The sequence below is a fragment of the Littorina saxatilis genome, linkage group LG2 (genome assembly GCF_037325665.1).
Source record: "Littorina saxatilis isolate snail1 linkage group LG2, US_GU_Lsax_2.0, whole genome shotgun sequence".
NCBI lineage: Eukaryota > Metazoa > Mollusca > Gastropoda > Littorinimorpha > Littorinidae > Littorina > Littorina saxatilis.
In genome coordinates, this window is record NC_090246.1 from 66,487,402 (window position 1) to 66,511,401 (window position 24,000).

General features: G+C 42.8%; 1 protein-coding gene across 1 annotated transcript in view; it reads right to left on the reverse strand.

Moving 5' to 3' along the window:
• Window positions 1-24,000, reverse strand: part of LOC138953811 (metabotropic glycine receptor-like) — a 117,177-nt gene that overhangs the window by 16,118 nt on the left and 77,059 nt on the right. The window contains exons 2-7 of the mRNA XM_070325753.1: window positions 16,513-16,630; window positions 13,266-13,433; window positions 12,245-12,415; window positions 11,671-11,739; window positions 7,436-7,545; window positions 4,162-4,397 (exon numbers count right to left, since the gene is read on the reverse strand). Of these exons, the coding sequence (XP_070181854.1) occupies window positions 4,162-4,397; window positions 7,436-7,545; window positions 11,671-11,739; window positions 12,245-12,415; window positions 13,266-13,433; window positions 16,513-16,630 (872 nt within the window). The remainder of the gene's footprint in view (window positions 1-4,161; window positions 4,398-7,435; window positions 7,546-11,670; window positions 11,740-12,244; window positions 12,416-13,265; window positions 13,434-16,512; window positions 16,631-24,000) is intronic.

The window sequence follows — 24,000 nt, forward strand, 5'->3', positions numbered from 1 at the left end:
ATTAAAAACAAGCTCTGAAAATTAAATATATAAAAATTATTATCAAAATTAAATTGTCGAAATCAATTTAAAAACACTTTCATCTTATTCCTTGTCGGTTTCTGATTCCAAAAACATATAGATATGATATGTTTGGATTAAAAACACGCTCAGAAAGTTAAAACAAAGAGAGGTACAGAAAAGCGTGCTATCCTTCTTAGCGCAACTACTACCCCGCTCTTCTTGTCAATTTCACTGCCTTTGCCATGAGCGGTGTACTGACGATGCTACGAGTATACGGTCTTGCTGAAAAATGGCATTGCGTTCAGTTTCATTCTGTGAGTTCGACAGCTACTTGACTAAATATTGTATTTTCGCCTTACGCGACTTGTGTTTGTTTGCAAGTTTTGTTTTTAAGCGTTTCGTCGGAGCATCGAAAATCAGAATAGGTTGATCAATAGACATCTTTTTAGGAAGCAAACCCCCATCAAACCTTAGTTTTTATTTCGCGTCGTCTTACTGTAATTTGTTGTGAATGCTGTTCTTTTTTTTTTAAGGCCGATAGGCCGTAGTGTTTATGATTTTTAAATATTGTATTTTGTACGTTCTATTACGTAGCCTATGTTGGAGGATTCTTGATTTGATCGGCAACTTATCTGTTTCGGATTATTTCGTGAAAGCATTTTATCACAATAATCACAATGATACAACGCTTTGTGGTAGTGTGTGCTATGCTCAACTTATCTTTTGTCAGCAATAATGACCGGAACAGTTATTATACGTTATTTGTATTTTTGACCAAAATATGACATTTTACACAGATCAAGACAGTCAGTGTTCCTCCGAGACCGCGCTAGTGGTCGAGGTGAACAATGACTGTCGAGATCTGTGTAAAATGTCATATTTTGGTCAAACATACAAATAACATTTATGTGTCGATCGATTCTGTTTAGAATTCCTTTTAGTTTTTATGATTGAACGCACACAAACATGCACTATATTGTAGTCTCGGCTGGCCGCCTAAATATGAAGTTTTGTCGGCCTCTGACGTCACATGGCTCAAAGACGGGAAATCCAGTGTTCAATCGATACATAATCTTTTCAGCGACTTTATTCCCAATCCCGCCAGACAAGAATGCTGACGATTAAAAACGCGCCCCATGCTAACACTCACAAATATACTAGGTAACAGAAGAAAGAGAAATCGCAATGTGAAAATAGGAAAAGGCGATGACATATATATTATATTGGGAGAATAACACAAAACTTGCATATTTTTTTATTTACGAGGATTTATATCGCGCACGTATCTCACCACACAAGGCGACTCAAGACGCATGTTACCTATTAATAGGCCGCGAAAGGTGGATGCAGCGCCTATAGGCTGTTGATCTACTGGCCGATGTGAATGCGTGATATATTGTGTAAAAAATTCCATCTCACACGGCATTAATAGGTAACATGCGCCTTGAGTCGCCTTGTGTGGTGAGATACGTGCGCGATATAAATCCTCGTAAATAAAAACATAAAGAAAGAAAGAGAAACAATAGCAATAACAGCTAAACATTTTCGAGGGGATTATCACGAAACTTCAAGAGCAATTTGTCTCCTTTGTTTATACACACAGTTGACACACACACAAAGACATAACACTGATGGAGCCTAGCCTTTGCAAACAAATGCAAACATAGGTAAGAGAGAGACCGGATCAGATTGAAGCAAAACGTAGATTTGTCTTCTGATTGTTTTCCTGTCGTAGTACTCCCGTGTATGTTGTGTGTGTGTGAGAGAGAGAGAGAGAGAGAGAGAGAGAGAGAGAGAGAGAGAGAGAGAGAGAGAGAGAGAGAGAGAGAGAGAGAGAGAGACAGACAGACAGACAGACAGACGGATGATAAAGAGAGAGAGAATGAGAGAGAGAGAGAGAGAGAGAGAGACAGACAGACAGACAGACAGACGGATGATAAAGAGAGAGAGAATGAGAGAGAGAGAGAGAGAGAGAGAGAGAGAGAGAGAGAGAGAGAGAGAGAGAAAGAGAGAGAGAGAGACATACAGGCAGACCGAGACAGACAGACTGACAGACAGACAAGAGAGACAGAGACAGAGAGACAGTGATTGAAAAGCAGAAGTTCATTCAGTTACTCGCACTGTTTTCTCAAAGCAAGGTGCCAACAATATAGAAAGTGCTGAATTCTACACACATATCCCAGCCTGTAGTATATGGACAAACAAGGAGAGAGAAAGAGAGAGAATGACTGCTCAGCATTATTGATTTTAGGCATCGTCTTCACGGAAGGCTCCGAAGAACAGAATGATTTTGCGAAAAAACGTGACACGCTCAGAGCCCAAAATAGCCACTGCAATTCGATAAGGGACTACTTTTCTGGCGGCGTAAGAAAAAGTAACCGTTTTACGCGCGAAAGTGACAACAGTGTAAAATCAAATAGAGAGAGAGAGAGAGAGAGAGAGAGAGAGAGAGAGAGAGAGAGAGAGAGAGAGAGAGAGAGAGAGAGCAAACACAATCTCCAACCCCTATGGCACTTTGGTATCCATTGGATTACACTTCCCACAGCAAGACGTTGCCTCAAGCGCCAGAGCACTTTAGCCTTATGCCGATAGTATCTATATGAGTACAGTACAGTAGTAATGTAGTACCCAGAGACCATCCTGAACTCAGGTCACAATGAGTTCGGCTCATTCTCTCCCTGACCGGACGCTACAGTCCAACGCGAATCTATCAAAACAAAAATACAGAGTTATCTCCCTATGGTTTTAGCGAGCACCAATCTAAATTGAGATCAGTGTTCGCGAGACGAAAATTATTGCAGATTGGCCGACTTCGACAGTGATCTCCGTTCTGTTCTTCACAGTTATGATAAAGACATCGTTCTAAGGTCACAACAAGTCAAAATTTTGGGACTGCTGCCGGAAGGAGACCGTAATATATGGTTTCATCACTGTCAACTGGTTACAGAAAAAAATCGTCTGCTCCAGTTAGCGCCGAAACCAAACGGTTGATTATCACGTGACACTTTTGCCATATTTAGAGTTGTTTGCACAGTAAATATTGCCGCGAAAAATAGCTCGCTTGAAACTGTCTTACATATCAATTACTTTGTAATTTAAAAATTACAAAACACTATGAAAAATCATTATCGGCGATCGCGAATCTGCTTATATCAATAATACATTACAAAAAGCTCTAAATATGTAAAAAAAAATCGGTTTCCTTGCCAGACAAGGAAACTCAAGGCATCCTGTCAGGGAGAGAATGAGCCGAACTCATTTTGACCTGAGTTCAGGATGCCCAGAGACCTGCAGCGGTCATCGCTGTCTAGTGCTCATGGCACTTTAGAGTGCCCCAAACACGGCAATGATTCTAGAACTCTAATACCGTAAACGCCAAAGAACCCACATCAGTGCAGCACATTTATCTCCGCAGTACCCATGGCAGCATAGTATCCATAGCAATATAGCATTCATAGTGATACAGTATCGATAGCAATACCTTACCTAGAACAATGCAGTACCAACGGCACCACAGACAACTTCTCAAATTCCCATCCTTTACCAAACCTTATCAAACTCCTAAACTTTCCCAAATGTTTTGAAATTTTCCAAATTTTTCACAAGCTCGAAATAAAATGGCCCTTCAATTTACCCAAACGTTTTCTATAACAGTATAAGTCCCACACCATATATACACTGAAAATGCGTTAATGGCTCACGGGTCGCTATGGCATAGTCCCACCAGTGGGACTTGCAGAAGACGTAGCTGAAGTTGTCCTGGGTATATTCCCAGACGATATACACTGAAATGCGTTAATGGCTCACCGGTCTCTATCGCGTAGTCACACCAAAGAGACTTGCAGACAATAAATTCCCAGACCATATGCATTGAAAATGCGTCAATGGCTCACCGGTTTCGATGGCGTAGTCCCAGACAATAAATTCGCAGACCATTAAACACTGCAAATGCGTCAAGGGCTCACCAGTCTCGATGGTGTAGTCCCATCAGAGGGACCAAACCTATATCAAACTCCTAAACTTTCCTAAAACATTTTTTTGAAATGTGTGAAATGTTTAACAAGCTGGAATTTAAATGGCTTTTCAAGTTACCCACACTTTGAAAAAAATAAAACATTCCAACACCGTATATACATTGAAAGTGAGTCAATGGCTCACCGGTCTCGATGGCGTAGTCCCACCACAGGGACTTGCAGAAGACGTAGCTGAGGTTGTCCTGGGTGACGGTGGTGTCGATGAGGCGAGTTCCCGTGGCCAGGTGGTCCACGTTGACGGCGGTCCAGGCCGCCATGTAGCCCAGCACCACCACCAGGATCACCGCCAGCGACTTGAACAGGTCCTTGTCCCGCACGTGCACCCTGTGAGCCTTGCGCGACTGGAACTCGGCCAGAATCCTGCAATACAAAACAAGCGTGTCAAGCGATGTCAAAATATGTTTTTGTCATTTTGAATTTGATTAGATGTAAACATGTGTGTGTGTGTGTGTGTGTTTGTGTGTGTGTGTGTGTGTGTGTGTGTGTGTGTGTGTGTATGTATGTGCGTACATGCGTTCGTTTGGCGCGCGCGCGCGCGCGCGCGCGTGTGTGTGTGTGTGTGTGTGTGTGTGTGTGTGTGTGTGTATGTCTGTGTTTGAGCGGGGAAGGTGGGGAGGGGTGGGGGAAGAAAAGGCAAACATTTAGGAGGAACAGTAAACAAAACACACACAAAGACAGACGCACCAAACGCAACACTCGTGCAGGTAGATGTAGTACTTTATAATCAAAAAGCAAATAAAAAAAAAACTGACAGGAAGAAAAACCACAGAAACAGACAGACGGACGTAAGCCTATATACTTATACAGACATGCATACAGACAAGCATACAGACAGACAGACAGACAGACAGACAGATAGACAGACATTGCAAACATCTGAACATCCAAACATCCCATATTAGCAACCAGCACTGACATCAACAACAAAAATGTGTCCCCCCCCCCCCCCCCCCCCCCGTCCACCGTATTCCCAACGCAAACCTAAACAAACGAACAATGCGCACACAAAAACGTAAATTCAAAACTCGTTTCAAAAACTAAAACCGCAAAACGCATAATGTGATCGAATCCTGCTCAGAATGGGCCTCCAAGAGTGCCAGAAAAGAAGAAGTCGCAGAAGTGAAATCGGCTCCACTGTGATTGATTGCAGGAGAGAGTTCAGCTGATTGCGTCCCAAAATAGCTCCATCTATATTTAGCTCGTCTTCGCAGCACTCTCCGCCATAAACAAAGAGGTATAAATGTATGCTTTGAACATGATAACAATACCAACTGCCATGTAACTTATCATATGTGTCTAACTCTGTTACTGCTGCAATTTACAATCAGTATAAGTATCAATGCTTTTAATTTGTCATTGTAAATCTGTGTTTGCCTGAATAAAAAAACTGTTGAAGAAAAAAAAAGAGGTATAAATGGCAGGCCTCCTAGCCCAACTCCACCCGAGTACGTGCGTATCCCTTTGTTTTACAATTTAGATAGCAGGCCTTCTAGTGCAGCTATTCCGAGTGCGTGTATTTGTGCTATTGCTGTCTGCTCGCATACGTCTGTTTCAAAAATGGCAAGCCTTCAAGCGCAGTTCTTTCGAAATCGTGAGTCTTTGCAATTGATGTCTGTTTACCTATGTCTGTTTGATTGATAGGTGAATTGTACGCAGCAAGCCTTTCGGCGCAGCTCTTTCTATTGTGTGTATCGTTGTCATTATTGTCTGTTCGCTTATGTCTGTTTTATATCTGGGGTGTGCACGTTACAGATCCCACGATTGACAAAAGGGTCTTTCCTGGCAACATTGTATAGGCATGGATAAAAATGTCCACCAAATACCCGTGTGACTTGGAATAATAGACCGTGAAAGGTGAATGCTCGCCCTAATAGGCTTGAGGATTGCTGGCCGATGTGAATGCGTGATATATTGTGTAAACAATTCCATCTCACACAGCATAAATAAATCCCTGCGCCTTGAATCCGTGGTTGAGATAATGTGCGCGATATAAATTGCATAAAATAAAATAAAATAAGTTAAAGGTAGCAAGCCTCCCAGCGAACACTTTTCCGATTGTATGTATCTTTATTTCTATTAACACGTTTGTTTTATTGACAACATACCTTGAAAGTGCAGCTCTTCCGAGTCCGCGTTTCTTTGTCGTTGCTGCCTGTTTGCTTGCGTCTAGTTTATTCCCAGAGCAGGTGGGCAACGATGTATAATTATTCTCTTTGAGTCTGCCTGCTCGAAAACAAGTGTCCATTTTATTGCATTAAAAAAAGAGGTGTTGATGCACGCATAACCTTTGACTTTTCACCCTGTCAAGTTCGTATCTGCCTCCTTTAGTGCACCACAGTCAGTTAGTGCACTAGCAGAGTCTCTGTCTGCCTAGCATTGAGAGTTTTCCTGATTGCGTTCGACGACGGGAAAGCTCATGCAGCCGCGCATTTATAACTACTCAATCTAGTCCACAAAAACAGCGCGCGCCGCGAAGACACCGAAGGAGGAATTAGAGCCACCCAGCCGTGACCCGCTTATAACTAGTAAACATCGATTTCAGATGTTGTAGGGGCCGTCTATGTGATACAGTTTCTGTCTTTCCTTGGCTTTTTCTCTCTGACACCGTTGCTAGATTTGTGTCTGGAGTGGGGATGGAGCTTGTGTCATTGATAGAAGGATAAGACTATCGATTTGTTGTTGTTGTGGTAGTTATGGTTGCAGCTGCTGTGGGTGCAACTGCGGCTGTTGCCGTTGTTGTTGCTGCTGCAACTACGGTCCCTACTGTTATTGTTGGTGTTGATGCTGCTGTTGCTGCAATTGCGGCCGTTACTGTTGCTATTGTTGTTGCTCCTGCAACTGCAGCCGCTATACTGTTGTTGTTTTTCTTATATAATACTGCTGCTAATTGCAGCCGTCACTGTTGTTGATATTGTTGTTGTTACTGTCACTGCGAGCGGTATTGTTGTTGTTGTTGTGGTTATTGCTATTACTTCATGTGCATGTATTAAAGCAGAAGTATTGAGGACAGATATTTATACGCACATAGTAAGAGAAACAAAATTAATTTAGAAGACAGAAAATGCTACGAGGGGGCAGGAAACGGGAAGTATTAAGCGGCAAACAAGGAAACAACGATAAACAAAAGTCGGAAAGACCAAAAGAATGAAAACAAGCTAACACAGAATTTTTTTTTTTATATAAATAGTAAAAGGGAACAAGAAAAGCCAAAATAAAGAAACGTACTTACTAACAAAGACCGAGAAAAAAATCCAAATAAAGAAAGACAGAAAGAAAGACAGAAAGAAAGATTGAAGGAAAGAAACAAACAAAAAAAGAAACGGACAAGCAGCGCACAAATTATAGTTTCGCAATTTTGAAATAAGATCCATCCACTGTAGAGCAAGTACTTCACTTACCTGTATATTTTCAAAAGTAGCGTCCCATACAATATGGCAAATCCCACTTCTCTAAACCATGGCACCAACAAACAATTTGTAGCGGTGGGCTCAAAATATTGAATTACCACCTGCAACAAGCAACCAAGAGAACAAGACCATTATTATCAGTCTGCTGGGCAGTAATAAACACAATTCAACAAGTTCAATAATCAGACCAAGGGTTTTAACGTGATTATGAACAGAGTGATGCAGAATAGTAAACTCTGAGATATGACCTGCATTGAATACAGGCAAGCAAGCAAACAAGCACGCGTACAAGCAGGCAAGCAAGCAAGTAAGCAACAAATAAACCTCAGTCAATACCGAAAGTAACGAGCGAAACCGACGGGTAGACACGAGTTGCTTACCTCAATAACTAAAACAAGTCGCGTAAAGCCAAAACAATACATTTAGTCAATCTGCGAGCCTCACTGAATAAAACTGAACGTCCTACATTTTTCACCAAGACTAATAAATCAAATATGGGCTGAAAAAAACCCACGAGACAGCGCTGACACATTGTTTTGGTAACACAAGCCAAATGAACCCAATTACATAAAACGGGTTTCTTTTTCTGCTCTTTTTTTTTTTTTTTTTTAGCTTGTTTTGAATCCAAACACAACCTATTTATATATTTTTGGATAAGGAGAAAATACAAAATACAATGTAATCATTTCTAATTTTTAAAGTGAAAATACGATTTTAATTTTAAGTTTCTTCCATGCTGTAGATGTGTCGAAAGGCAATAGCTGAGTATTGAGTACTGATGAGACAGCTTGAATTGTATATCATAAATGGCATATTTTAACATCTGTAGATATTTTTAGTCCGATAGTGTGGACTGACCAACTCGCATCTTGCTGACCATCCGCAGAATATGCCGCACATATAATACCAAATCATAGTCATTTCCCAGACACATTATGTATCAACGGCGTTCATTACAAAGTACATTTGACAGGTCTTTTTCGGGCGGCAGTTCGCAAACCGAAACGGGCATTTCCTGCAAGGCTTTACCGGACATGTTTCATCTGAGTGTGCCTGAATTGTTGCCTGCTTGGCCTTAATGTGTTATTTGAACTAATGAGATAGAGTAGGCAAAGTCGGGGTCAGAAATACAAACACAGTGCTAGGAAGTTGTTTTCAGTTGCAGCCAATGTTATTTTTCACGATGGAAACATTGCAACATAGAGAAGAAGGATCCCTACGGTAACTAAATTAGTTTCCTTGCTAATTTTGTGATTGACCAATATGTTATGTACGTAAGAAACGACAATTCCTACGGCTATCAGCGCCCCACGACGGCCGCAGCTCATGTAATTTTTAGGAAAAACCTGCCATAGCGTGAAGATGCAGCACAACTTTCTCTCGTAGGAGCACCTAAGATCATTCTTACAAAGTTATGTCGGGGGCAGTCTGGTGCAAACGACGAGCATAACAGGAAGTCGTGGTTATGAGCGAATGGGAACGTGGCTGTCAGAGGGACTTCGCATGGTAATGAAGTAGCAGCAACTCCGATATTTATAACTGTAACCCTTGGGGGCCTGGTAGCTCAGTTAATTGGTACACAGCACTGGACTTGTGGTCATGGGTTCGAAATCCAGGCCGGGACGGACACGGGTCAACTTTATGTGCAGACTCAGAGACGGTATCCATGTCCCACCCCCGTGTCACCACAGTGGCATGTAAAATACCTCGGTCATTCTGCAATAAGTGCAGGTGGCTGATTACACCTGAGCAAAACTCTTGTTGCTGCTTGCATTCCACTGGGAGGAAGCGACCCGAATTACCCAGCCATGGGATAATAAAGTAACGGAAACGGAATCCTCGACAAAACAAGATTATCGCGAGGGACTTTGACTGGGGTATCGGACCACATATAAGACGATAAAAACGATCGACCAACAACATCAAAGAACAGACGTGACAGACATTTGTAGAAACTCAAGCCCTTGATCAGAACCATCAAGCCTTGGAAGACTTGTGCTCGGAACTCTGATACCGCGTCCCTATAGGCAATATGATTATTCAGGGAGCTAAAACAAGCTTCCTTATACTATACGATTCTTCTGAGAGCTTTAAAAGCAAGCGTCCTTATAAGATAATTAGATTCTTCAGGGAGCTAAAGCGAGCGTCCCAATGCGATTCTTCAGGGCGCTAAAGCAAGCGTCCCCATGAGGTTCTTCTGGGAGATATATATACACTCTTCAAAAAAAGTTAAGGATCGGTTGAAAAAACGGATCTAATTATAAAAAATTGCCAAAAAATTAAACATCGACATATTAATTAAAAACTTAATGTGTTTGAATTAACAAATGAACAATGAGTCTTGACCTAGAATTTTGTTTGGCAGGCAGAGTTATTTCCCTTTGTGGGACTTCTCAAAAGCTTCTGCATTTTGAAAGAAAAAGGGTGTTTTTTATAGCCCCATACAATTTGCGGAACGCATGCCAGGGCAAAAGGTTGTGATGCACGTGCTACAACAGGGTCCTGGCTATGAACATCGCTCACCAGCTTGTGTTTAAAGGTTGACACGCTGACACAATTATGCACAGTAGCAACATGCCCCCACGAAGAAAACTGAGCGATTTGGATAGAGGAAGGGCAATAGGATGGCTACAAGACGGTGTTGCTGCCAGGCAAGTGGCCCAGAGGCTTCCAGTGGCTCCTTCTGTCATCATCAGACTAAAACAGAGATTCCACGCAACTGGAAGAGTGCAGGAGCGACAACGTTCTGGTCGGCCCAGAGTCAGCACACAAAGAGAGGATCGCTTCATTCAGAGGCAGGCCATGCAACAAAGAATGGCTACGGCAAACAACATTAGGCAACGCCTACAAGCTACCACCAACACTGTTGTCAGTGGTCAGACGATCCGAAACCGCTTACACAACTTTGGCTTGCGTGCAAGGCGTCCAGTCCGAGGAACAACCCTGACTGCTAATCACGGAGCAGCTCGCCGAGCCTGGTGCACTCAACATGTGAGGTGGCAACGTCAGCAGTGGGCTCAGGTGTTGTTTACAGATGAGTCCCGCGTTTGCTTGGAACCTGCTGATGGTCGCATCCGAGTGTGGAGGCGTCGCATCCGAGTGTGGAGGCGTCGCGGAGAGCGCTTCGCAGAAGGCGCTGTTCTGGAACGACAGCGTTTTGGTGGAGGCTCTGTGATGGTCTGGGGAGGGATCAGCACACGTCTAAGGACACCTCTGTACCATGTAGTGGGCAACTTGACCGGTGTCCGCTACCAGAATGAGATCCTGCAACCCTTGGTCGTTCCAGCCCTCTAAGCGATCGGCCCTCGTGCGATTCTTCAGGATGACAACGCACCTCCCCATCGCTCTGCAGCTGTAAACACCTTCATCCAGCAGGCCAGGGTCAACAGGATGCTGTGGCCAGCCAACAGCCCGGACCTGAACCCCATAGAGCACATGTGGGACGAGCTTTGTCGTCGGGTACAGCAACATCACCCTCCTCCTGCCAATCTGGGTCAACTGCTGCAATGGCTCCAGCAGGAGTGGAATGGAGTTCCCAGAGCATTCATATGCAACCTGATCCACTCCATGCGCCAACGATGTGTTGAATGCCTGGCACACAACGGAGGGCACACGCGTTATTGACACTGATTCACATTGTTGTAAATTCCATTTTCGAGGGTTGTCACGTTTGACACACTCTAGCTAAATTGTCGCTGCCGCGTTCGATCTTTGCTTTGTTTGTCATTACTCCTTGGTTGTTGAATTATATAATTTTAAAAAAATGAAATAATTCGGTCTTGTCTGTTTTGTGTGGCGTGCTTGTAAAAAAGTGATCCTTAATTTTTTTTGAAGAGTGTAAACTAATATAGCAAGCGTCTCTATACGATTCTTTAAAGAGCCAAAGCCAGCGTCCCTATATGATTCTTCTGGGAGCTGAAGCAAACAAAACAGGGAACATGCCTATAATGGCTTTGCTGCGAGAGCTTACATCATTTGTTTTTCTGTCAAGCAAGCAGTAAACAACTATGCTAGCAAAGTTAGACAAGGAATGACATGATTATGAGTGAAAGGGTTTTATAATGAACCATTAATTTTTGTGCTTTTCAATCTCACAACATCTGATATAGAACGTAGGCACAAATATGGCATTGAGTAGCATATTCTTTTTTTTTGACAAGCAACAGTTCTACCAGGACGTAAACAGTCTGGAGCTTATATCGCCGCGTTGCTTATGAAGGACTTACCGTGGCGTAAAGCATCAAAGCACCCAAGACAATCATCTCCAGAAGCACCCAGACACTGGACCTCATCACCTGAAACGTCATCACAAGTGTTTAATTGGTTTTTGAAAAAAAAGCATGCGCATTTTGCCATGCGACTTGAAACAAAAAGGCGGAACATTTGCTGTTAGGGGAATACTGTTAGTAGGTGAATACTCGGTCTGCCACGCACAAGACAAGACCATTTTTGGGGATGGATTCTCTGGGGCATAATTTAAGAGTTAATCTCATATATCCCAAGTCAACTTTTCTATCCTCATTCAAAAAATAAAACATAAACAGATTAAATAAGACTTTAGACTCTCACATAATGATTATGAATAAGAAAACCGTCCTCTTTTTCTCCATTTGCCTTACGTGACTATACAACTACACGTCGGAGTAAGCTCGACTTTTCTTATAAGTTGAATTTTATGTGCATAACAATTTTCTATTCCGCTCTCGGTGCAACCACTCACCGTTTTAAAGGGTGGGAGGTAGTGGGGTGAAATGGACGATCAAAAAACAAAACAAAACAGCAAAGTTTGACTCGGCTGACCTTAGTCTTTCTCAGCCTGGCGATGACAATGCCGACGACCAGAGCGATGGTCATGCAGAAGCTCTGGATGCCGAGAGGGATGCCGCGCAGTAATACATCGAACTCCACGATGCACGGCTCATCACCCTCACACTTCTCACAACCCTTCCGACACGGCAAGCACATAAAGCCCTGCACACACCAGTACACGTTACTAACATCAGTCAATTCATTATAACAGAATGAAAGTAATCCGAAACATATATAGACTGCTGCGCTAACGTTCCAAAAAATAATAATAAAAATCAAATAAAAAAAAGATATGTGTGTCGAACGTTTAGTTATTATAAATAAAACGAAACATTCCCTGGAACTTCGACCAAACAGCTTCAAAATGGACGAACTAAATACACATTAGACACATAATAATGATGAGCGATACCAAACACACAAACACACACACACACACAAAACACCCTTTTGCCTGCCAGAAAGTACAACCAGTTGATTTTTTTCTTTTACACTACTGATTTGGAAGCACATAGAACTGCTTCTTTTGGCAAAACAACGTTACGATATTTCAGGCTAAGTTAAATGATCATATACTGTAAAATTGAAAGACTATTGGATTTTTAGGAATTCGTATGATATTATCAGAGTAATGCCTGAAATAAACTCTACGTTTAAAACACTGTCAACGGGACAAACCTCTTTCGAATCATAAAATGGGTAGTACTATTTAGATTTTGACAACAAATCCAATTTTTCAATTTCTCAATTGCATTAATGATTTTTGATAGCTTGCTAACCGTGTCTTGTTTTATGTGCATGTAGAATGTTATCACTAACTTGCATAGTGTTTGTGGTATGGGCTTTCAAAACACATTTTTGTTAGTTTTGTGTCCGATTTTATTAAAGCGCGTTTTTAAAGATTCATATTACACTGATTCTAATGTACTGCAAGTATTTGAAAACACGCGTAGAAGTTTCCTATAAGAAAAAAAGAAAAAGAAAGAAAAAAATCATAACAATTAAGAATTACCCTTGTGTAATTCAGCGACGTGTTTTTGACCATGTCTAGATACGCCAGTTCTACGTCCCTGCCATTGAAGCTGCGGTTGGTGGCGTTGCGGTCAGGGAAGTAGAACTCGTCCTTGCACATACATTCGTAGTTCCCCCATCGCAGGCCGCTGCCCGGGTTTTGAACACACTGAAAAATAGAGAGATTATTGAGATTACGCACCGCACACAAGCAGGCACGCACACTCAGACAGACAGATAGACAGATACACGTAAGCTAGCACATTCGCACGCATATACACACGCATACGTACGCAGACATATACGCACGCACGCATGCACTCACGTACACACACACACACACACATGCAAGCACATGTGTGCACGCACGCACACACACACACACACACACACACACACACACACACACGCACATGTGTGAACGATCGCACACACACACACACACACACATACACACACACACATTCACACACACACATGCACGCACGCACACACACACACACACACACACACACACACACACACACACACACACACACACACACTACACACACACACAGAGACAGATACTCAGACAGACAGACAGACAGACAGACAGACAGACAGACAGACACACACACACACACACACATACACACACACACACACACACACACATCTGTGCAGTATGTCTGCCGTCAACGTAGTATTGCACGTTCCTCGCTTTTCACCACTCTTCCACTCTTATGACAACAGGCTGATTCATCTTGTTCTGTGTACATGGGCTGCGACTCCTAAGCACACTCGTAGACACGGATGCAGGAACGTGTATGCCCCCCCCCCCCCCCCACCCTCTCCGCCCGCCATTTTGGCAGTCATACTTCGATTCCTGGGAATGCATGCTGGGAGTTTTGGTGTTTCAAATACACGCGGAACTTCGACATTGATTGCAAGATCTGTTTTGGTTCGAACTTAGTATAGTCTCGTGCTTGCGTGTACACACGAAGGTGGATGGAGCACAAGTATGTCTGCACATAAAAAACCTCTGTTACGCGACAAAATGGGCCGACAAAATTGGCCCATTTTGTCGTAATTTGTCTAATGCGTCAAAATGGGCCGATGCGACAAAATGGGGCGCAACAAATGTTCCACCCTTAACCCATCAGGCGCATCCGGGATTCGAACCCCGAACTTTCCACACGTAAGGACGACGTCTTGACATTTAGGCTACGCGCCCGTACCGTCTATACACTTACCCGACGCAGACTGAGGATGGCAACAACCGATCTGCACCGTCCCGACAAGACCTATGGGGCATCATTTTGGCCAGTCTGTTCCTGTGACAGGATTGTCTGTAGGCGAGTTACCAATTTCACAGTTCGTTAATTCTTGCAGGGCCTACCGCTGGGACCTACAGGGCTTCATTCTGGTCAATCTCTTCATTGGAGAGGTTTGCCAGGAGTATAGTTACTAATGTCATAGTCCGTTAATTCTTCTTTACCGCTGGCTGCATCAGGGTATGCAGACAAATACACTCTGTTTGACAGAAAAATGAAGACGTCATTTCGTGCTCTTTGTACTTGATCAAATATTGCCCAATGTGGCGTGTTTTTCTGTGTGCATTTGTTAAGGTACTGTACATCTCCTGGCAGTGATCATGTCCACGGTCATAGATCTGTTTAAACTTTTACACGGGATAAAACTCAAACAATTGCAAAAAATGACATGCCTGTGCAAAAAACCCAATAACTAAACCATTTTTGTTTTTGATTTTGGTTGGGCTCGAATTTGATTCCAGCTGGAAGGAGTCGATGTTTGTCAGTTGCTCTGGATCGCGCGGTGTTTGATGTGTTTAATTCCTGCTTTGCTAAGGTACTAAAAGCATTGAGTCGATGTTTGTCCGTTTCTCTGGATCGCGCGGATGTTTAATGTTTTTCTTCCGTTATTAATTAAGGTACTAAAAGCATTGAGTCGATGTTTGTCCGTTTCTCTGGATCGCGCGGATGTTTAATGTTTTTCTTCCGTTATTAATTAAGGTACTAAAAGCATTGAGTCGATGTTTGTCCGTTTCTCTGGATCGCGCGGATGTTTAATGTTTTTCTTCCGTTATTAATTAAAGTACTAAAAGCATTGAGTCGATGTTTGTCCGTTTCTCTGGATCGCGCGGATGTTTAATGTTTTTCTTCCGTTATTAATTAAGGTACTAAAAGCATTGAGTCGATGTTTGTCAGTTTCTCTGGATCGCGCGGATGTTTAATGTTTTTCTTCCGTTATTAGTTAAGGTACTAAAAGCATTGTGTCGATGTTTGTCAGTTGCTCTGGATCGCGCGGATGTTTAATGTTTTTCTTCTGTTATTAATTAAGGTACTAAAAGCATTGCGTCGATGTTTGTCAGTTGCTCTGGATCGCGATGATGTTTAATGTTTTTCTTCCGTTATTAATTAAGGTACTAAAAGCATTGAGTCGATGTTTGTCAGTTGCTCTGGATCGCGCGGATGTTTAATGTTTTTCTTCCGTTATTAATTAAGGTACTAAAAGCATTGAGTCGATGTTTGTCAGTTGCTCTGGATCGCGCGGATGTTTAATGTTTTTCTTCCGTTATTAATTAAGGTACTAAAAGCATTGCGTCGATGTTTGTCAGTTGCTCTGGATCGCGCGGATGTTTAATGTTTTTCTTCCGTTATTAATTAAAGTACTAAAAGCATTGAGTCGATGTTTGTCAGTTGCTCTGGATCGCGCGGGTGTTTAATGTTTTTCTTCTGTTATTAATTAAGGTACTAAAAGCATTGCGTCGATGTTTGTCAGTTGCTCTGGATCGCGATGATGTTTAATGTTTTTCTTCCGTTATTAATTAAGGTACTAAAAGCATTGAGTCGATGTTTGTCAGTTGATCTGGATAGCGCGGATGTTTTTCTTCCGTTATTAGTTAAGGTACTGAAAGCATTGACTCGATGTTTGTCAGTCGCTCTGGATCGCGCCGATTTTTAATGTTTTTCTTCCGTTATTAATTAAGGTACTAAAAGAGTTAAGTCGATGTTTGTCAGTTGATCTGGATCGCGCGGATGTTTTATATCTTCCGTTGCTAAAATACTAAAAGAGTTAAGCCGACGTTTGTCAGTTGATCAGGATCGCGCGGATGTTTTATTTCTTCCGTTGCTAAAATACTAAAAGAGTTAAGTCGATGTTTGTCAGTTGCTCTGGAGCGCGCGGATGTTTTATGTTTTTGTCGCGCTGCCGAGGTCGTAAAAGAGTTGTATTGATAAGAGTACCTTTGTGCTCTCCGGACGACATCGGTGCGTGCCAGCAAAGAGCGCCCCCGTGTGGCCGTCCTCGGCACACTGGTTGATCTCTAGGGTGGACAGGTCAATGTCCAGCAGCACCACCCCCCTGTAACACACACAGCAAAGACATCTTTAGACACATGGTTTAAACATCTTGAATAAAACAGCACCACGACTTCAAACAATTGTTTCAAACATCTTCAATCCAAACAGACCACCCGTGTACCGTAGACACCTGTTTTTAAACATCTTAAATAAAGGACAGTTCGGCACAGAGGCACAGAAACATGTAGACACACGCAGATAAAGACAGACAGACAGAAAGGTGGACGGACATACATACAGACGGGAAGGACAACAGACAGACAGAACGGCAGACAGAACAGCAGATACAAACACACAGGCATAAACACACAGACACACACACACAGACACACACACACACACATACACACACACACACACACGCGCGCGCGCGCTGCACGAATTCGTACTGACGGGCGGACACACCGAAACGCCTAGCCAGCCCTGTTTTACCCCACCCCCGCACCCAGACAGACAGAAAGACAGACATACAGACGCACCATTACCACAACCATGCAACCTCCATAAACATGTCAACCAACATAATGAGCCGTTACTTCTCAAGGTGGGTAGTGCTGCAGTGCTCTCTTTGCCCTAATGCGTAAATAGAGACAGACAGACGGACAGACAGATAGAAAGACAGACACACGTCACACAACCACTAACAATACAATATCAAAACAGTCAGTCTAAACCCTCAATTTCGGTATCTAAATCTTTTTTTTCACTCGACCGCACAGACAGACAGACAGACAGTCAGACAGACAGACAGACAGAGCGACAGAGCGACAGACAGTCAGACTGACATACAGACATATTCAAAGACAGCATTCTGCTGTGGAAAACATACACACTTTATCTCGATTCCGTATGCAGCATTTGAAACAGACAGACAGACAGACAGACAGACAGGGAACATCAAGCCAGCCTCTTCCTGTACAATAAGACATCTAAATTAGCCGTAGCCTATCAAAGTGGACATAGCTCAGTGCTCCCTGCACATCAGTGCACACAGCTGCACCAGCTCAATGTTCGTGCCGCACGTGCGAGTGCACGCGCGCCGCTGACGGAAGCAAAATATACGGGCAATCTCTGAGGGCAAAAGGCTCATTACAGCCTGTTACGAAACCGATTGACTGAGCTCTCCTCGGGTGCCAGAACAGATAGTACGCTTCGGTATATGTGTCTTTCGAGGCAGAAAAAAAAAGGTGTGCAGCAAATGAAATTCACATTTAACACGTGCGCGACATGAGTTGAAATGGCACCAAAAACTGGGCAATTAACTGACAGCAAACAACTAAACAGGTAAATGAATAAGACGAGTATTCTTTGTTCTCGCTCTGTGACTCTCTCTGTCTCTTTCTGTCTCTCCGTCTGTCTGTCTGTCTGTCTGTCTGTCTCTGTCTTTCTCTGTGTGTGTCCCTCTCACGCAGCAGCAGACCAAACTCTTTTAAAACACGTGCGTGAAACGAAATTGGCACAAATACCTGGACAATTAACCCACAATCAACTCCAGGCAAAGAGTTAGGAGGCAGGTTAATAGATACGCTGTCTGTCTCTATTTCGTTCTCCCTCTCTCTTGCCCTATCTCCCCCTTCCCCCTACTCTCTCTCATATCAGGCTAAAACTCTCATTGGTAAAGAATTTCAACGATGCCCACTGGCTGCTTGAAGGTGATTCGGTGTTACTGGCGCTTTTCCAGGGTGGGTATTGAGTGTCCATACTGCAGAATTGGTTAAACACCAAAACGTTACTCGTAACACTAGGCTGAGTGGATACTGAGATTTTGGTATTTGTTCAGTAATTTGAAAACCCTTATCGTTAGAGGGATGGTGGCGTTTTGTGTGAGGTAGAACCCTCACTAACGCCAGTGTGGTCATTTGCAGCCTCTGAACAAAGTTACTAGGGTAAGTAGTTTTTTGGAAGAGTTTGGGTAAAGGGTTCCTGGCATCGTTATCCGTACGCATGCACACACACACACACACACACACACACACACACACACACACACACACACACACACACACACACACACGAACTCACGCGCTGTGGTAGAGAAAGAGACACGGACAGAAAGACAAACAGGAAAAGAGAGAAAGAGAGAGAGAGAGAGAGAGAGAGAGAGAGAGAGAGTTAAAGAGAGAGAGTTAAAGAGAGAGAGACAGAGACAGAGAGAGAGACAGAGACAGAAACAGAGAGAGAGAGAGAGAGAGAGAGACAGAGACAGAGAGACAGAGAGAGAAAGAGAGAGAGACAAAGAGAGAGAGATTGATTGGTTGATTGATTAAACTTTATTACAGAAGGATGGAGATTTTAGGCGTTGCCTAGTCTTACAATCTGTCCTTGCTAACTAACATGAATACAAAACAGAACATGAAAACATTATAAGAGCAAAAAACGTTGACGGCAAAAATAATCATACATATGATAATAAATGGCATTTAAAGGCAAAGAAAAAGTTATAGTATTTGATACTATTAAATACAATAACAGCAATAGAAATATGAAAATAGAAATAATGGTAATGATGATTATGTCATAACGATAATAACAATACTAACTGTAAAAAAATAAAAAATAAAAAATAAAATAAAAATAACAACAATAATAATAATGATAATGATGATAATGGTTGTAATAATAATAATTGTCAGTAAGTACTGGTGTCACATGACTGATGTGAACCATTTGATTGGCTAATGGCGATGCGCTAAAACTGTTAGCGCACTCTTGGAGTGCGCTAACTTTTCCACAGAGCGTATTCTTCCGCCCTTTGCCTGAGCGAGACTGTGCTCTCATCCTCAGAATTAATTAATGACATGTAGCTTATATTCTCCACAATACCAAATGACCATAAATTCCCTGCTTCTCAATTAAAGCAGAAGTGGGTTTTTTCTGACAGATTGCATGTGCCTGTGCCAGTGCCAGTGATCTAAAAATGGAAGCCGCTGTGTTTCATCTAATTTTCGCCGACTTGCATAGATTCTTCTCATATGCCGTGTTAGTGGCATGTAGCTTATCATCCACATTACCAAATGATGAGTTAGTATATACAATTCCCAGCGGCTAACAGAAAACACAAGTGTTATTCCGATAACGTACCACCTAGACCAGTTTGGAAGACTGACTCGATCGACTCTGTAGCAGACTACACAGAAATACGACTACATCAGTTCAGTAAATGAATGGTTTCTGAATTATTATTTCAAGGCAAGAACAATCGTAATCGAAAACGTGTAAGGTTCAGAACGTTCTTACCATATATATAAGACTTATTACCAGCCTCAGTGCCTCATGCGTGCAGACTGCAGACTCAGTGCAGACTGCAGTGGTTCGATTGCCCAGGTAGCCTAGCACAGTAGCAGACGACATTAACCGCGCTCAGCAAATTAACATGTTGGGCAAATGTGAACGAAAAAACGATGGGGATATAATACGTGTAGGGTTCAGAGCATTCTTACCGTTCATATTTAGTATCAGACTCCCCGATGAGTGAAGATACAACACGAGAAATATGCCACATTTGTTTTGAAAATGTGCGAACCGTCGAGTCCCTCTTCGAGTCAATTCAAGGGGAGTCACTCCGCACAGTCAATCCGTCGAAGCTCGACTGGAGGTTTCGAATCGCAAATAATGAAGACTAGAGCACAGTCCTTTCTCCGAGTTTAAATGAGGTCTCTCTGAAAGATCATCACTGTTCAGATTAACGCTACACTGGAATTTACCAACAGAAATTAAAATGCGTGTGACGAAAGCACGACACACTTGAGACACCTCACACAAAAGTAGATCTTTACTGTACACGACCTGACCACACAGTTATGCCTATTCAAATGCGCGTTGCAAAATGTGCGTTTGGAATCTTCTTTTTTCTATGGCGGTACTGACAATATCGTTATTGAAACAATCCCAGTGCACTAAGGGATTTATAGAGCAAATCTCGAAAATAATTATTGAACTCAGCGCTATGCGCTTCGTTCAATAATGAATTTTCTCGATTTGCTCTATAAATCCCTTAGTGCACTGGGATGTCTCAATAACTTAAATAATAATAATAGAGAGAGAGAGAGACAGAGAGAGAGAGAGTGAGAGAGAGAGAGTGAGAGAGAGAGTGAGAGAGAGAGAGAGAGAGAGAGAGAGAGAGAGAGAGAGAGAGAGAGAGAGAGAGACTGAGAGAGAGACCCACCACCAACCTAATCCTAATTAGCACAGCTGTTTCCACTGCCGCGCTTCATTAATAATTTATGAAGAATTGACCACGGCCCAGCATCCTTGGCAGACAGCTGCACACAACGTGCGCTCACTAATAAACGCTGACCCTTGGCCAACAGGTCAGTTTTGTTTTATCTTGAACTAGATGAATACCTGCTTCACCGGGTACGGCTTCGCCGGGAAGAAGTAGAGCCGAATACCCGGCTTCGCCGGGTGTACGCACCGTACGAAGGAAGGGAGATAAACGCGCAAAACACTGGAGAAGATAAGGAAGAGTAATACCCGGCTTTGCCGGGACAGTGACCTTCTAAAAATAGTAACGGGAATATGGATTGAGCGTTGTCGACAGTGACCTTCTAAAAATAGTAACGGGAATATGGATTGACGCCACACGAAGGAAGGGAGATAAACGCGCAAAACACTGGAGAAGATAAGGAAGAGTTACTGGGAATGGATGTAGTGGATCTACAGAAAAAACAAAATCGGTTCAGCGCTGCGCGCTGAGAGCACGTGTTGAAAATTCTCATCGACCAGGTTGTGTCTGGGGTCTTGAAAATTCTCATCGACCAGGTTGTGTCTGGGGTCTACCTGAATATGCCCACCACATTTGAAGCAGATCCATCGAGAACTTTGGCCGTGCCTCGCGAACACACAGACAGACAGACACAAGCCGTATATATATACTAGAGGAATACCCGGCTTTGCCGGGGTGAATCGCGAGACAGAGACAGACAGCGTGGCGGTTCACCACAATCACCTTTGAAGGCGAAGTCCTGTCAAACGGGATTGAGAATTTTAGAGCTTATTTCTTAGCCCTATATTATCTGCTGTGGCTTCTCAAATGCCAAAACATACAGACAGACAAAAGCCGCTAGACCACATCACAAACAGAACTCTACAATACACAGGTTTTTGCCCACACACACACACAAACACACACACACACACAGAGAAGCCGTATATATATATATATATGCATATCTATATCTATAAATATATAGAGATAGGTGAGAGTGTATTTTTCGCGTGGCTATAAATTGATTCGACCTTTTCACTTTGACAGTAAGAACAACTTACGGGTGCAAGGGAAGCGTTGTGGACAGCGCAGTGGACAGCGCAGTGACATTCTAAAAATAGTAACTTACAAACGGGAAAGCCACACGAAGGAAGGGAGATAAACGCTAAACACTGGAGAAGATAAGGAAGAGTTACTTATAATGGTGAAATGAACACAAAAACCAAAATCCGTTCAGCGCTGCGCGCTGAGAGCACGTGTTGAAATATCTCATCGATGATATTGTGTCCGGGGTGTAGCTGAATACGGTGTCCAAATTTGAAAAAGATCCACCGAGAACTTTGGCGTTGTGATGTGGTGTAGCGGCTTTGGTGTGTCGGTATGGGGGCCCGGGTAGCTGAGGTGGAACCAAAATCGGTTCTGCGCTGCGCGCTGAGAGCACGTGTTGAAATATCGACCAGGTTGTGTCCTGTCCCGGGTCTACCTGAATATGCCCACCAAATTTGAAGCAGATCCATCGAGAACTTTGGCCGTGCATCGCGAACTCACACACAGACACACAGACACACACACAGACACACAGACACACAGACACAAGTCGTATATATATATAGATAGATGTCATCCCGTACCAAGCGTCGGAGTCCAGCGTATACTGCCGAGACATGGATTAATGTCACTATATGCAATGATGTAACCAGTATATACCGCGGGCAAAACAATTGAAAACACGTAAAATAAGTGAACTATTGAAAAGAAAAAATAAGCTTGGGTTACAAAATTCCAATATTTTCATCCTTGTCAGTATTACCAATAATTATGTGTAGGTTAGCTTGAATCGGGGTCCGTATTGCGCTTATATTCTTATTCCAATGGTTGCAAACGCCGTATAGTCTTCAGTTAGTGTTGCCAAACCTGTAGCGAGGCAACGGACATTGTTTTGTCAATCTGAAGGCCTTAACACCCACCCCAACCCACGACAAAACGCCTCCACCCATCCACCTCCAATGTGGCAGGGCAAAGAATGACTAAGTACAAGTACTGTAAGCTGACTTGAAATATCATCCTTCGCTAGTTAAGCTACTCAGGTTTGGTTACTTAACCCTCAACTCGAAGATTACCAAAAAGGCAGAACAGATCCGCAAAGACAAACTGTGTGAGATAACATCCATTGGGAATGTTAGAAATGAGCCGACCGTTGCTAGCTAGGCTAATTTTAGGTTCTTGGGTGTAATCTTTAAAGGCACACTTTCCGGTGTAGGATCCGGTCCGGTCCCCACTCTGAAGTAGTCCCCCGGGGGACCAATTCGTGGCAAAAACTGCTCTATAATGGTCCCCCCTTAGACATCCAGCCTCGTTTTTCTTAGGCATTCAAGCCATTTTCAATCTATATCTTCGTCCGGTATTATGTAGTGCACAGACAGCAATCTCTTTGTTTGACTATATTTTGCAGAAAATAAAATAGATCTGATTTATAATGCCGTTCAAAAGAAAAATCACATGAAATAAAATGAATAATAAATAAATACTGATAAGAAGAAATGAAAGCAGTCTCTGATTCTTTCCTTTCTTTTCTCTGAAATTGCTGGTAACATTACTAACATTGTAACAAGAAAAACGAGGCTGGATGTCTAAGGGGGGACCATTATAGAGCAGTTTTTGCCACGAATTGGTCCCCCGGGGGACTACTTCAGAGGGGGGACCGGACCGGATCCTACACCGGCATAATCACTTCGGCTCACCGTCTCAGAACTGCCCAGGTTTCTGCAAGGGATACGACCATCCCACCACATACCTTGTTGCTCTCTGTGCACAATAGGAATTTGTGTGTAAATGAACTATAATAGCTATATTTTTTTTTTTTTAAAGAAATGAATTTATCGAACTAAATTCTCGCCACCATTAGCATCTTTCTTTCTTTCTTTATTTGGTGTTTAACGTCGTTTTCAACCACGAAGGGTTATATCGCGACGGGGAAAGGGGGAAGATGGGATAGAGCCACTTGTCAATTGTTTCTTGTTCACAAAAGCACCAATCAAAAATTTGCTCCAGGGGCTTGCAACGTAGTACAATATATTACCTTACTGGGAGAATGCAAGTTTCCACTACGAAGGACTTAACATTTCTTACATACTGCTTGACTAAAATCTTTATAAAAATTGACT